This window comes from Pecten maximus, chromosome 2 (assembly GCF_902652985.1).
Source record: "Pecten maximus chromosome 2, xPecMax1.1, whole genome shotgun sequence".
NCBI classification, from domain to species: domain Eukaryota; kingdom Metazoa; phylum Mollusca; class Bivalvia; order Pectinida; family Pectinidae; genus Pecten; species Pecten maximus.
The window spans coordinates 43,189,851-43,204,111 of NC_047016.1; the positions used below are offsets into that span (position 1 = coordinate 43,189,851).

At 45.0% G+C, this 14,261-nt stretch overlaps 1 protein-coding gene across 1 annotated transcript in view; it reads right to left on the minus strand.

Moving 5' to 3' along the window:
- Positions 1 to 14,261, minus strand: part of LOC117343213 (mucin-19-like) — a 40,132-nt gene that overhangs the window by 10,263 nt on the left and 15,608 nt on the right. Inside the window, exons 4-16 of the mRNA XM_033905555.1 lie at positions 13,141 to 14,062; positions 12,837 to 12,866; positions 12,292 to 12,562; positions 11,761 to 12,236; positions 11,559 to 11,673; positions 10,961 to 11,350; positions 7,466 to 8,941; positions 7,157 to 7,255; positions 5,621 to 6,751; positions 5,453 to 5,509; positions 1,709 to 5,341; positions 800 to 1,396; positions 113 to 511 (exon numbers count right to left, since the gene is read on the minus strand). Coding sequence (XP_033761446.1) covers positions 113 to 511; positions 800 to 1,396; positions 1,709 to 5,341; positions 5,453 to 5,509; positions 5,621 to 6,751; positions 7,157 to 7,255; positions 7,466 to 8,941; positions 10,961 to 11,350; positions 11,559 to 11,673; positions 11,761 to 12,236; positions 12,292 to 12,562; positions 12,837 to 12,866; positions 13,141 to 14,062 — 9,596 coding nt within the window. The remainder of the gene's footprint in view (positions 1 to 112; positions 512 to 799; positions 1,397 to 1,708; positions 5,342 to 5,452; positions 5,510 to 5,620; positions 6,752 to 7,156; positions 7,256 to 7,465; positions 8,942 to 10,960; positions 11,351 to 11,558; positions 11,674 to 11,760; positions 12,237 to 12,291; positions 12,563 to 12,836; positions 12,867 to 13,140; positions 14,063 to 14,261) is intronic.

A 14,261-nucleotide genomic window follows, 5' to 3' on the forward strand; every position in this document is an offset into this window, starting at 1 on the left:
TTGTTGGTGTTGTGGATTGCGTTGGTACAGTTGATATCGTGGATTTTATTGTAGATGAGGGCGTTGGGACTGTTGTTATTATGGGCTGTGTTGTAGAGGTGGTCTTTGGTACAGTTTGTGCTGTTGATTGCGTTGTAGTGGTAGTCGTTGGGACTGATTTTGTTGTGGATTGTGTTGTTGAGCTAATCGTAGGTACAGTTGTTGTTGTTGTTGTGGACTGCGTTGTAGGGGTCGTCATTTGTGTTGTTGGTGTTGCTGACTGTGTTGTAGTGGTAGTCGTTGCTACAGTTGGAGTTGTGGTCTGTGTTGTAGAGGTAGTTGTTGGTACAGTTGGAGTTGTGGTCTGTGTTGTAGTGGTAGTTGTTGGTACAGTTGGTGTTGTGGTCTGTGTTGTAGAGGTGGTCGTTGGTGTTGTTGGTGTTGTGGAATGTGTTCTAGATGTAGTCGTTGGTACAGTTGTTGTTGTGGTCTGTGTTGTAGAGGTAGTCGTTGGTTCAGTTTGTGTTGTGGACTGTGTTGTAGAGGTGGTCGTTGGTACAGTATGTTTTCTGGACTGTGTTGTAGAGGATGTCGTTGGTGTTGTTGGTGTTGTGGATTGCGTTGTAGAGGTAGTCGTTGGAACTGTTGGTGCTGTGGTCTGTGTTTTAGAGGTAGTCGTTGGTACAGCTGGTGTTGGTGTTGTTGTGGTCTGTGTTTTAGAGGAAGTCGTTGGTTCAGTTGGTGTTGTGGTCTGTGATGTAGTGGAAGTCGTTGGGACAGTTGGTGTTGTAGACTGTGTGGTAGATTTTGTCGTTGGAACAGTTGGTGTTTTGGTCTGTGTTGTAGAGGTGGTCGTTGGTACAGTTGGAGTTGTGGTCTGTGTTGTAGAAGATGTCGTTTGAACAATTGGTATTGTGGTCTGTGTTGTAGAAGATGTCGTTTGTGTTGTTGGTGCTGTGGATTTCGTTGTACTGGTAGTAGATAAAGTTGTTGGTGTTGTGGTTTGTTTTGTAGAGGTAGTCGTTGGTACAGCTGGTGTTATGGACCGTGTTGAAGATGATTTAGTTTGTGTTGTTTGTGTTGTGGAATGCGTTGGTACAGTTGATGTCGTGGATTTTATTGTAGTTGAAGGCGTTGGGATTGTTGTTATTATAGGTTGTGTTGTAGAGGTGGTCTTTGGTACAGTTTGTGCTGTTGATTGCGTTGTAGTGATAGTCGTTGGGACTGTTTTTGTTGTGGATGGTAGTGTTGAGCTAATCGTAGGTACTGTTGTTTTTATTGTTCTCGTTGTTAACTGCGTAGGAGGGGTCGTCATTTGTGTTGGTGTTGTTAACTGCGACGTAGAGGTAGTTGTTGGTACAGTTGGAGTTGTGGTCTGTGTTGTAGAGGTAGTTGTTGGTATAGTTGGAGTTGTGGTCTGTGTTGTAGAGGTAGTCATTGGTACAGTTGGAGTTGTGGTCTGTGTTGTAGAGGTAGTTGTTGGTGTTGTGGTCTGTGTTGTAGTGGTAGTTGTTGGTACAGTTGGTGTTGTGGTCTGTGTTGTAGAGGTAGTTGTTGGTACAGTTGGTGTTGTGGTCTGTGTGGTAGAGGTGGTCGTTGGTACAGTTGGAGTTGTGGTCTGTGTTGTAGAGGTAGTTGTTGGTACAGTTGGAGTTGTGGTCTGTGTTGTAGAGGTAGTTGTTGGTGTTGTTGGTGTTGTGGTCTGTGTTGTTGTGGTAGTTGTTGGTACAGTTGGAGTTGTGGTCTGTGTTGTAGAGGTGGTCGTTGGTACAGTTGGTGTTGTGGTATGTGTTGTAGAGGTAGTTGTTGGTACAGTTGGAGTTGTGGTCTGTGTGGTAGAGGTGGTCGTTGGTTCAGTTGGAGTTGTGGTCTGTGTTGTAAAGGTAGTTGTTGGTACAGTTGGAGTTGTGGTCTGTGTTGTAGAGGTTGTCGTTTGAACAATTGGTATTGTGGTCTGTGTTGTAGAGGTCGTTTGTGTTGTTGGTGTTGTGGATTTCGTTGTACTGGTAGTAGATAAAGTTGTAGGTGTTGTGGTCTGTGTTGTAGAGGTAGTCGTTGGTACAGTTGGTGTTATGGACCGTGTTGAAGATGATTTAGTTTGTGTTGTGGAATGCGTTGGTACAGTTGATGTCGTGGATTTTATTTTAGTTGAGGGCGTTGGGACTGTTGTTATTATAGGTTGTGTTGTAGAGGTGGTCTTTGGTACAGTTTGTGCTGTTGATTGCGTTGTAGTGGTAGTCGTTGGGACTGTTTTTGTTGTGGATGGTAGTGTTAAGCTAATCGTAGGTACGGTTGTTGTTGTTGTTGTTGTTGTTGTTAACTGCGTAGGAGGGGTCGTCATTTGTGTTGGTGTTGTTGACTGCGATGTAGAGGTGGTCGTTGGTACAGTTGGTGTTGTGGTCTGTGTTGTAGAGGTAGTTGTTGGTACAGTTGGAGTTGTGGTCTGTGTTGTAGAGGTAGTTGTTGGTACAGTTGGAGTTGTGGTCTGTGTTGTAGAGGTTGTCGTTGGTACAGTTGGTGTTGTGGTCTGTGTTGTAGAGGTAGTTGTTGGTACAGTTGGAGTTGTGGTCTGTGTGGTAGAGGTTGTCGTTGGTACAGTTGGTGTTGTGGTCTGTGTTGTAGAGGATGTCGTTGGTGTTGTTGATGTTGTGGCTTGCGTTGTAGTGGTAGTCGTTGGGACTGTTTTTGTTGTGGATGGTAGTGTTAAGCTAATCGTAGGTACTGTTGTTGTTGTTGTTCTTGTTGTTAACTGCGTAGGAGGGGTCGTCATTTGTGTTGGTGTTGTTGATTGCGATGTAGAGGTGGTCGTTGGTACAGTTGGAGTTATTGTCTGTGTTGTAGTGGTGGTCGTTGGTACAGTTGGTGTTGTGGTCTGTGTTGTAGAGGTAGTTGTTGGTACAGTTGGAGTTGTGGTCTGTGTTGTAGAGGTTGTCGTTGGTACAGTTGGTGTTGTGGTCTGTGTTGTAGTGGAAGTTGTTGGTACAGTTGGAGTTGTGGTCTGTGTTGTAGTGGTAGTCATTGGTACAGTTGGAGTTGTGGTCTGTGTTGTAGTGGTAGTCATTGGTACAGTTGGAGTTGTGGTCTGTGTGGTAGAGGTTGTCGTTGGTACAGTTGGTGTTGTGGTCTGTGTTGTAGAGGATGTCGTTGGTGTTGTTGATGTTGTGGCTTGTGTTGTAGAGGTAGTCGTTTGTACAGTTGGAGTTGTGGTCTGTGTTGTAGAGGTAGTCGTTTGTACAGTTGGAGTTGTGGTCTGTGTTGTAAAGGTAGTCGTTGCTACAGTTGGTGTTGTGGTCTGTATTGTAGTGGTTGTCGTTGGTACAGTTGGTGTTGTGGTCTGTGTTGTAGAGGTAGTCGTTGGTACAGTTGGTGTTGTGGTCTGTGGTGTAGAGGTTGTCGTTGGTACAGTTGGTGTTGTGGTCTGTGTTGTAGAGGTGGTCGTTGGTACAGTTTGTGTTGTGGACTGTGTTGTAGAGGATGTCGTTGGTGTTGTTGATGATGTGGATTGCGTTGTAGAGGTAGTCGTTGGTATTGTTGTTATCATGAGGTGTGTTGTAGAGGTAGTCGTTGGAAGAGTTGGTGTTGTGGTCTGTGTTGTAGAGGTAGTCGTTGGTACAGCTGGTGTTGTTGGAGTTGTGGTCTGTGTTGTAGAGGTAGTTCGTGGAACAGTTGGTGTTGTGATCTGTGTTGTAGAGGTGGTCGTTGGTTCAGTTTGTGTTGTGGACTGTGTTGTAGAGGTGGTCGTTGGTTCAGTTTGTGTTGTGATCTGTGTTGTAGAGGTAGTTCTTGGAACAGTTAGAGTTGTGGTCTGTGTTGTAGAGGTAGTCGTTGATACAGTTGGTATTGTTGTTGTGGAGTGCGTTGTAGGGGTCGTCCTTTGTGTTGTTGTTGTTGTTGTGGACTGTGTTGTAGTGGTAGACGTTGGTACAGTTTGTGTTGTGGATTGTGTTGTATAGGTAGTTGTTGGAACAGTTGGAGTTGTGGTCTGTGTTGTAGAGGTAGTCGTTTGTACAGTTGGAGTTGTGGTCTGTGCAGTAGAGGTAGTCGTTGGTACAGTTGGTGTTGTGGTCTGTGTTGTAGTGGTAGTCGTTTGAACAGTTGGAGTTGTGGTCTGTGTTGTAGAGATAGTCGTTGGTACAGTTGGTGTTATGATCTGTGTTGTTGAGGTGGTCGTTGGTTCAGTTTGTGTTGTGGACTGTGTTGTAGAGGTGGTCGTTGGTTCAGTTTGTGTGGTGGATTGTGGTGTAGAGGTAATCGTTGGTATTGTTGTTATCATGAGGTGTGTTGTAGAGGTAGTCGTTGGAAGAGTTGGTGCTGTGGTCTGTGTTTTAGAGGTTGTCGTTGGTACAGTTTGTGTTGTGGACTGTGTTGTAGAGGATGTCGTTGGTGTTGTTGATGTTGTGGATTGCGTTGTAGAGGTAGTCGTTGGTATTGTTGTTATCATGAGGTGTGTTGTAGACGTAGTCGTTGGTACAGCTGGTGTTGTTGGAGTTGTGGTCTGTGTTGTAGAGGTAGTTCTTGGAACAGTTGGTGTTGTGATCTGTGTTGTAGAGGTGGTCGTTGGTACAGTTTGTGTTGTGGACTGTGTTGTAGAGGATGTCGTTGGTGTTGTTGATGTTGTGGATTGCGTTGTAGAGGTAGTCGTTGGTATTGTTGTTATCATGAGGTGTGTTGTAGACGTAGTCGTTGGTACAGTTGGTGTTGTGGTCTGTGTTGTAGAGGTAGTTGTTGGTGTTGTTGGTGTTGTGGTCTGTGTTGTAGAGGTGGTCGTTGGTACATCTGGTGTTGTTGTTGGTGTGGTCTGTGTTGTAGAGGTGGTCGTTGGAACAGTTGGAGTTGTGGTCTGTGTTGTAGAGGTGGTCGTTGATACAGTTGGAGTTGTTGTCGTGGAGTGCGTTGTAGGGGTTGTCCTTTGTGTTGTTGTTGTGGACTGTGTTGTAGTGGTAGTCGTTGGTACAGTTGGTGTTGTGGTCTGTGTTGTAGAGGTTGTCGTTGGTATAGTTGGTGTTGTAGACTGTGTTGTAGAGGTTGTCGTTGGTACAGTTGGTGTTGTAGACTGTGTGGTAGAGGTAGTCGTTGGTACAGTTGGAGTTTTGGTCTGTGTTGTAGTGGTAGTCGTTGGTATAGTTGGTGTTGTGGACTGTGTGGTAGAGGTTGTCGTTGGTACAGCTGGTGTTGCTGGTGTTGTGGTCTGTGTTGTAGTGGTGGTCGTTGATACAGTTGGTATTGTTGTCGTGGAGTGCGTTGTAGTGGTAGACGTTGGTACAGTTGGAGTTGTGGTCTGTGTTGTAGAGGTTGTCGTTGGTACAGTTGGTGTTGTGGTCTGTGTTGTAGTGGAAGTCGTTGGTACAGTTGGTGTTGTGGTCTGTGTTGTAGAGGTTGTCGTTTGTACAGTTGGTGTTGTGGACTGTGTTATAGTGGAAGTCGTGGGGACAGTTGGTGTTGTAGACTGTGTGGTGGAGGTTGTCGTTGGTACAGTTGGTGTTGTGGTCTGTGTTGTAGTGGTAGTCGTTGGTCCAGTTGAAATTGTGGTCTGTGCTGTAGAGGTGATCGTTGGTACAGTTTGTGTTGTGGACCGAGTTATAGAGATGGTCGCTGGAACAGTTGGTGCTATGGTCTGTGTTTTAGAGGTTGTCGTTGGTACAGCTGGTGTTGCTGGTGTTGTGGTCTGTGTTGTAGTGGTGGTCATTGATACAGTTGGTATTGTTGTCGTGGAGTACGTTGTAGTGGTAGACGTTGGTACAGTTGGAGTTGTGGTCTGTGTTGTAGTGGAAGTCGTTGGTACAGTTGGAGTTGTGGTCTGTGTTGTAGTGGTAGTCGTTTGTACAGTTGGAGTTGTGGTCTGTGTTGTAGAGGTAGTCGTTGCTACAGTTGGTGTTGTGGTCTGTGTTGTAGTGGTAGTTGTTGGAACAGTTGGAGTTGTGGTCTGTGTTGTAGAGGTAGTCGTTGGTACAGTTGGTGTTGTGGACTGTGCAGTAGAGGTAGTCGTTTGAACAGTTGGAGTTGTGGTCTGTGTTGTAGAGGTAGTTCTTGGAACAGTTGGTGTTATGATCTGTGTTGTAGAGGTGGTCGTTGGTTCAGTTTGTGTTGTGGATTGTGGTGTAGAGGTAATCGTTGGTGTTGTTGTTATCATGAGGTGTGTTGTAGACGTAGTCGTTGGAAGAGTTGGTGCTGTGGTCTGTGTTTTAGAGGTGGTCGTTGGAACAGTTGGAGTTGTGGTCTGTGTTGTAGTGGTAGTCGTTGGTACAGTTGCTGTTGTGGTCTGTGTTGTAGAGGTGGTCGTTGGTACAGCTGGTGTTGTTGGTGGTGTGGTCTGTGTTGTAGAGGTGGTCGTTGGAACAGTTGGAGTTGTGGTCTGTGTTGTAGAGGTGGTCGTTGATACAGTTGGAGTTGTTGTCGTGGAGTGCGTTGTAGGGGTTGTCCTTTGTGTTGTTGTTGTGGAGTGCGTTGTAGGGGTTGTCCTTTGTGTTGTAGTTGTGGTCTGTGTTGTAGAGGTTGTCGTTGGTACAGTTGGTGTTGTGGTCTGTGTTGTAGTGGTAGTTGTTGGTACAGTTGGAGTTGTGGTCTGTGTTGTAGTGGTAGTCGTTGGTACAGTTGGTGTTGTAGACTGTGTGGTAGAGGTTGTCGTTGGTACAGTTGGTGTTGTGGACTGTGTTGTATAGGTTGTCGTTGGTACAGTTGGTGTTATGGACTGTGTTGTAGTGGTAGTCGTTGGTACAGTTGGTGTTGTGGTCTGTGTTGTAGTGGTAGTCGTTGGTACAGTTGGTGTTGTAGACTGTGTGGTAGAGGTTGTCGTTGGTACAGTTGGTGTTGTGGACTGTGTTGTAGTGGAAGTCGTTGGTACAGTTGGAGTTGTGGTCTGTGTTGTAGTGGTAGTCGTTGGTATAGTTGGTGTTGTAGACTGTGTGGTAGAGGTTGTCGTTGGTACAGTTGGTGTTGTGGACTGTGTTGTAGTGGAAGTCGTTGGTACAGTTGGAGTTGTGGACTGTGTTGTAGTGGAAGTCGTTGGTATAGTTGGTGTTGTGGTCTGTGTTGTAGAGGTTGTCGTTGGTACAGTTGGTGTTGTGGTCTGTGTTGTAGAGGTTGTCGTTGGTACAGTTGGTGTTGTAGACTGTGTGGTAGAGGTTGTCGTTGGTACAGTTGGTGTTGTGGACTGTGTTGTAGTGGAAGTCGTTGGTACAGTTGGAGTTGTGGTCTGTGTTGTAGTGGTAGTCGTTGGTCCAGTTGGTGTTGTGGTCTGTGTTGTAGTGGTTGTCGTTGGTACAGTTGAAATTGTGGTCTGTGCTGTAGAGGTGGTCGTTGGTACAGTTTGTGTTGTGGACCGAGTTGTAGAGATGGTCGCTGGAACAGTTGGTGCTATGGTCTGTGTTTTAGAGGTTGTCGTTGGTACAGCTGGTGTTGCTGGTGTTGTGGTCTGTGTTGTAGTGGTGGTCAGTGATACAGTTGGTATTGTTGTCGTGGAGTGCGTTGTAGTGGTAGACGTTGGTACAGTTGGAGTTGTGGTCTGTGTTGTAGTGGAAGTCGTTGGTACAGTTGGAGTTGTGTTCTGTGTTGTAGTGGTAGTCGTTGGTCCAGTTGGTGTTGTGGACTGTGTTGTAGTGGTAGTCGCTGGTACAGTTGGAGTTGTGGTCTGTGTAGTAGAGGTAGTCGTTGGTGTTGTTGGTGTTGTGGTCTGTGTTGTAGTGGTAGTCGCTGGTACAGTTGGAGTTGTGGTCTGTGTAGTAGAGGTAGTCGTTTGAACAGTTGGAGTTGTGCTCTGTGTTGTAGAGCTTGTCGCTGGTACAGTTGGAGTTGTGGTCTGTGTAGTAGAGGTAGTCGTTTGAACAGTTGGAGTTGTGCTCTGTTTAGTAGAGGTGGTCGTTTGAACAATTGGAGTTGTGCTCTGTGCTGTTGAGATTGTCTTTGGTACAGTTTGTGCTGTGGATTGCGTTGTAGTGGTAGTCGTTGGGACGGATTTTGTTGTGGATTTTAATGTTGAGCTAATCGTTGGTGCAGTTGTTGTTGTTGTTGTTGTTGTTGACTGCGTTGTAGGGATCGTCCTTTGTGTTGTTGGTGTTGTGGACTGCGTTTTAGAGGTAGTCGTAGGTATTGTTGTTATCATGGACTGTGTTGTAGAGGTTGTCGTTGGTATAGTTGGTGTTGTGGACTGCGTTGTAGAGGTAGTCGTTGGTATTGTTGTTATCATGGAGTGTGTTGTAGAGGTTGTCGTTGGAACAGTTGGTGTTGTGGTCTGCGTTGTAGAGGTAGTAGTTGGTACAGTTGGTGTTGTGGTCTGTGTTGTAGAGGTAGTCGTTGGAACAGTTGGTGTTGTGGTCTGTGTTGTAGGGATCGTCCTTTGTGTTGTTGGTGTTGTGGACTGCGTTTTAGAGGTAGTCGTTGGTATTGTTGTTATCATGGAGTGTGTTGTAGAGGTTGTCGTTGGCGATGTTGGTGTTGTAGTCTGTGTTGTAGAGCTTTTCGTTGGTACACTTGGTGTTGTAGTCTGTGTTGCAGTGGTAGTCGTTGGTACAGTTTTTGTTGTGGCTTGTGATGTGGCGCTAATCGTTGGTAGAGTTGTTGTTGTTGTTGTTGTGGTCTGTATTGTAGATGATGTCGTTGGTACCGTTGGTGTTGTTAATGACTGCGTTGTAGGGGTCGTCATTTGTGTTGTTGACTCCGTTGTAGAGGTAGTCGTTGGTATTGTTGTTATCATGGGTTGTGTTGTAGAGGTAGTCGTTGGTACAGTTTGTGTTGTGGTCCGTGTTGTAGAGGTAGTCGTTGGTTCAGTTTGTGTTGTGGTCTGTGTTGTAGTGGTAGTCGTTGGTACAGTTTGTGTTGTGGTCTGTGTTGTAGAGGATGTCGTTTGTGTTGTTTGTGTGTTGGATTTCGTTGTAGGGGTCGTGGTTTGACTTGTTGCTGTTGTGGACTCTGTTGTAGAGGATGTCGTTGGTGTTGTTGGTGTTGTGGTCTGTGTTGTAGTGGTGGTCTTTGGTACAGTTGGTGTTGTTATGGACTGCGTTGCAGTGTTAGTCAATGGTACTGTTGGAGTTGTGGTCTGTGTTGTAGTGGTCGTCGTTTGTGTTGTTTGTGTTTTGGATTTCGTTGTAGGGGTCGCTGTTTGACTTGTTGGTGTTGTGGTCTGTGTTGTAGTGGTAGAAGATAAAGTCGATAGAACTGTTTTTACTATTGGCTGTGTTGTAGTGGTAGACGTTGGTTCAATTTGTGTTGTAGTCTGTGTAGTAGAGGTGGTCATTGGTACAGTTGGTGTTGTTATGGACTGCGTTGTAGGGATCGTCCTTTGTGTTGTTGGTTTTGTTGACTCCGTTGTAGAGGTATTCGTTGGTATTGTTGTTATCATTGGGTGTGTTGTAGAGGTAGTCGTTGGTACAGTTTGTGTTGTGGTCTGTGTTGTAGAGGTAGTCGTTGGTACAGTTTGTGTTGTGGTCTGTGTTGTAGAGGTAGTCGTTGGTACACTAGGTAATGTGGACTGCGTTGTAGAGGTAGTCGTTTGTGATGTTGATTTTTTGGACTGTGTTGTAGTGGTAGTCGTTGGTATTGTTGTTATCATGGAGTGTGTTGTAGAGCTTGTCGTTGGTACACTTGGTGTTGTGGACTGTGTTGTAGATGTAGTCGTTGGTACAGTTTGTGTTGTGGTCCGTGTTGTAGAGGATGTCGTTGGTACACTTGGTGTTTTGGACTGCGTTGTAGTGGTCGTCAATGGTACTGTTGGAGTTGTGGTCTGTGTTGTAGAGGATGTCGTTTGTATTGTTGGTTTTGCGGTCTGTGTTGTAGGGGTCGTCGTTTGTGTTGTTTGTGTTTTGGATTTCGTTGTAGGGGTCGTTGTTTGACTTGTTGTTGTGGTCTGTGTTGTAGAGGTAGTCGTTGGTACAGTTGGTGTTGTTATGGACTGCGTTGTAGGGGTCGTCCTTTGTGTTGATGGTGTTGTTGACTTCGTTGTAGAGGTAGTCGTTGGTTTTGTTGTTAGCATTGGGTGTGTTGTAGAGGTAGTTGTTGGTACAGTTTGTGTTGTGGTCTGTGTTGTAGAGCTTGTCGTTGGGACTGTTTTTGTTATTGATTGTGATATTGAGCTAATCTTTGATAGAGTTGGTGTTGTGGACTTTGTTGTAGATGTAGTCGTTGGTACAGTTGGTGTTGTGGACTGTTTTGCAGAGGTGGTCGTTGGTACAGTTGGTGTTGTGGACTGTGTTGTAGAGGATGTCGTTTGTGTTGTTGGTGTCGTAGGGACAGTTTTTGTTGTGGATTTTGATGTTGAGCTTATTGTTGGTACAGTTGTTGTTGTTATTGTGGACTGCGTTGTAGTGGTAGTTGTTGGGACTGTTTTTATTAAAGGCTGTTCTGTAGAGGTCGACGTCGATGTCGACTGTGTGGTAGCATTCGGTGTTTGTACCGTTGCTACGATTGACTGTGGTGTAGTGGTAGAGGTTGGTATAGTTGGTGTTGTGGACTTTGTTGTAGCAATAGTCGGTAGTACAGTTGTTGTTGCTGTTGTGGACTGCGTTGTAGGGGTTGTCTTTTGTGTTGTTGGTGTTGTTGTTGTGGACTTCGTTTTAGAATTGGCTGTTGGTAATGTATGTGTCTTGGACTGTATTGTTGGGGTAGTTGTTAGTTCAGTTGATGATGTTGACTTTGTTGTAGATGTAGTCGTTGGTATAGGAGTTGTTATTGATTTTGTTGTAGAGTTAGACGTAGATGATGGTGGCATTATGGAGTGTGTTGTAGATGTTGTCGTTGCTTTTGGTGTTACTGTGGTCTGGATTTTAGTTTTAGAAAAAATCGTGAGTACTGTTGTTATCATGGACTGTGAGTGAGAAGTAGTCGTTGGTACAATTGGTTTTGTCGACAGTGTCGTTGAAGAAGTGATGGGTACTGTAGACATTTTAGTTGGTGTTCTAGTAGTGGTTGGTACTGTTGACGTTGTATTTGATGTTCTAGTAGTGGTTGGTACTGTTGACGTTGAAGTTGATGTTCTAGTAGTTGAGGGTACTGTTGACGTTGTAGTTGATGTTCTAGTAGTGGTGTGTACTGTTGACATTATAGTTGATGTTCTAGTAGTGGTGGGTACTGTTGACGTTGTAGTTGGTGTTGTTGTAGTGGTGGGTACTGTTGACGTTGTAGTTGTTATTGTTGTAGTGATGGGTACTGTTGACGTTGTAGTTGGTGTTGTTGTAGTGGTGGGTACTGTTGACGTTGTAGTTGGTATTGTTGTAGTGGTGAGTACTGTTGACGTTATAGTTGGTGTTGTAGAAGTGGTGGGTACTGTTGACGTTGTAGTTGGTGTTGTTGTAGTGGTGGGTACTGTTGACGTTGTAGTGGTGTTGTAGTGGGGGGGTGGGTATCTATTGAACGTTGTAGTGGTTGTTGTGTAGGGTGTGTACTTTTGACGTTATGTTGATGGTCTAGTAGTGGGGGTTACTGGTTGACGTTAGTAGTTGGTATTGTTAGTTAGTGGGGGGTACTGGTTGACGTTGTAAGTTGGTAGTTGTTGTAGTGGATGGGTACTGTTGACGTTGTAGTTGATTGTGTTAGTAGGGATGGGTACTGTTGACGTTGTATTGGTGGTTGATGTAGGGAGTGGTGGGTACTGTTGACGTTGTAGTTGGTGTTGTTGTAGTGGTGGGTACTGTTGACGTTGTAGTTGATGTTCTAGTAGTGGTGGGTACTGTTGACGTTGTAGTTGGTGTTGTAGTAGTGGTGGTACTGTTGACGTTGTAGTTGGTGTTGTAGTAGTGGTGGGTACTGTTGACGTTATAGTTGGATGTTGTAGTAGTGGTGGGTACTGTTGACGTTGTAGTTGGTGTTGTTGTAGTGGTGGGTACTGTTGACGTTGTAGTTGGTGTTGTAGTGGTGGGTACTGTTGACGTTGTAGTTGGTGTTGTAGTAGTGGTGGGTACTGTTGACGTTATAGTTGGTGTTGTAGTAGTGGTGGGTACTGTTGACGTTGTAGTTGGTGTTGTAGTGGTGGGTACTGTTGACGTTGTAGTTGGTGTTGTTGTAGTGGTGGGTACTGTTGACGTTGTAGTTGGTGTTGTAGTAGTGGTGGGTACTGTTGACGTTGTAGTTGATGTTGTAGTAGTGGTGGGTACTGTTGACGTTGTAGTTGGTGTTGTAGTGGTGGGTACTGTTGACGTTGTAGTTGGTGTTGTTGTAGTGGTGGGTACTGTTGACGTTGTAGTTGGTATTGTTGTAGTGGTGGGTACTGTTGACGTTGTAGTTGGTATTGTTGTAGTGGTGGGTACTGTTGACGTTGTAGTTGGTGTTGTGTATGTGTATGTGCGTGTGTTGATGTTTTGGGGACGTTGACGTTGTAGTTGGTATTGTTGTAGTGGTGGGTACTGTTGACGTTGTAGTTGGTGTTGTTGTAGTGGTGGGTACTGTTGACGTTGTAGTTGGTGTTGTTGTAGTGGTGGGTACTGTTGACGTTGTAGTTGATGTTCTAGTAGTGGTGGGTACTGTTGACGTTGTAGTTGGTGTTGTTGTAGTGGTGGGTACTGTTGACGTTGTAGTTGGTGTTGTAGTGGTGGGTACTGTTGACGTTGTAGTTGGTATTGTTGTAGTGGTGGGTACTGTTGACGTTGTAGTTGGTGTTCTAGTAGTGGTGGGTACTGTTGACGTTGTAGTTGGTGTGGTTTGTTGGTATGTGTGGTATGTGACGTTTAGTTGGTGTTTGTAGTGGTGGGTACTGTTGACGTTGTAGTTGGTTTTTTTTTTTTGTGTTTTGTAGGGGTGGGTACTGTTGACGTTGTAGTTTGTATGTTTGTAGTGGTGGGTACTGTTGACGTTGTAGTTGGTGGTTGTTAGTAGTGGGGTGGGTACTGTTGACGTTGTAGTTGGTTATTGTTGTAGTGGTGGTAATGTTGGACGTTGTAGTTGGTGTTGTTGTAGTGTGGGTACTGTTGACGTTTGTGAGTGGTGTTTGTAGTTGGGGTATGTTGACGTTGTAGTGGTGTGTTTGTAGGTGGGTACTGTTGACGTTGTAGTTGGTTGTTGTTTGTAGTGAGTGGGTACTGTTGACGTTGTAGTTGGTTTGTTGTAGTGGTGGGTACTGTTGACGTTGTAGTTGTTTTAGTAGTGGTGGTACTGTTGACGTTGTAGTTGGTATTGTTGTAGTGGTGGGTACTGTTGACGTTGTAGTTGGTGTTGTTGTAGTGGTGGGTACCTGTTGACGTTGTAGTTGGTGTTGTTGTAGTGTTGGGTACTGTTGACGTCGTAGTTGGTGTTGTAGTGGGGGGTACTGTTGACGTCGTAGTTGGTGTTGTTGTAGTGTTGGGTACCGTTGACGTTGTAGTTGGTGTTGTTGTAGTGGTGGGTACTGTTGACGTTGTAGTTGGTGTTGTTGTAGTGGTGGGTACTGTTGACGTTGTAGTTGGTCTTGTTGTAGTGGTGGGTACTGTAGACGTTGTAGTTGGTGTTGTTGTGGTGGTGGGTACTGTTGACGTTGTAGTTGGTGTTGTTATAGTGGTGGGTACTGTTGACGTTGTAGTTGGTATTGTTGAAGTGGTGGGTACTGTTGACGTTGTAGTTGGTATTGTTGTAGTGGTGGGTACTGTTGACGTTGTAGTTGGTATTGTTATAGTGGTGGGTACTGTTGACGTTGTAGTTGTTATTGTTGTAGTGATGGGTAATGTTGACGTTGTAGTTGGTATTGTTGTAGTGATGGGTACTGTTGACGTTGTAGTTGATGTTCTAGTAGTGATGGGTACTGTTGACGTTGTAGTTGGTGTTGTTGTAGTGGTGGGTACTGTTGACGTTGTAGTTGGTGTTGTTGTAGTGGTGGGTACTGTTGACGTTGTAGTTGGTATTGTTGTAGTGGTGGGTACTGTTGACGTTGTAGTTGGTGTTCTAGTACTGGTGGGTACTGTTGACGTTGTATTTGATGTTCTAGTAGGGATGGGTACTGTTGACGTTGTAGTTGATGTATTCCTGTTGGATTCCCCCCTTGCAGCTTCCGTGGGAGAAGCGGTCGTTTGTTTCCGTGGTATTGAAGTCTCTGTTGGGAATTTAGAAGTATTTCTTGCAGAAATAGATGGCGAACTTGATGATTGTGTAGATGACCTCGTTGTTTCTGGTATTGATGTAGATTTGCCGTCTGAATTTGCATAAAAATAGAATTGGTACATATTGAGACTGGACAATGTACATCAAATATAATAGACATTTATGTAACCAGGTAATCTACAAAGAGGATGGGATTGGAGATGGCAGCTGTCAATGTAGACAGTCAAAACTTACGGGAAATTGCTATGATGAAGTACTAGGAATAAACGGTCAACTGGTTGGGGACATTA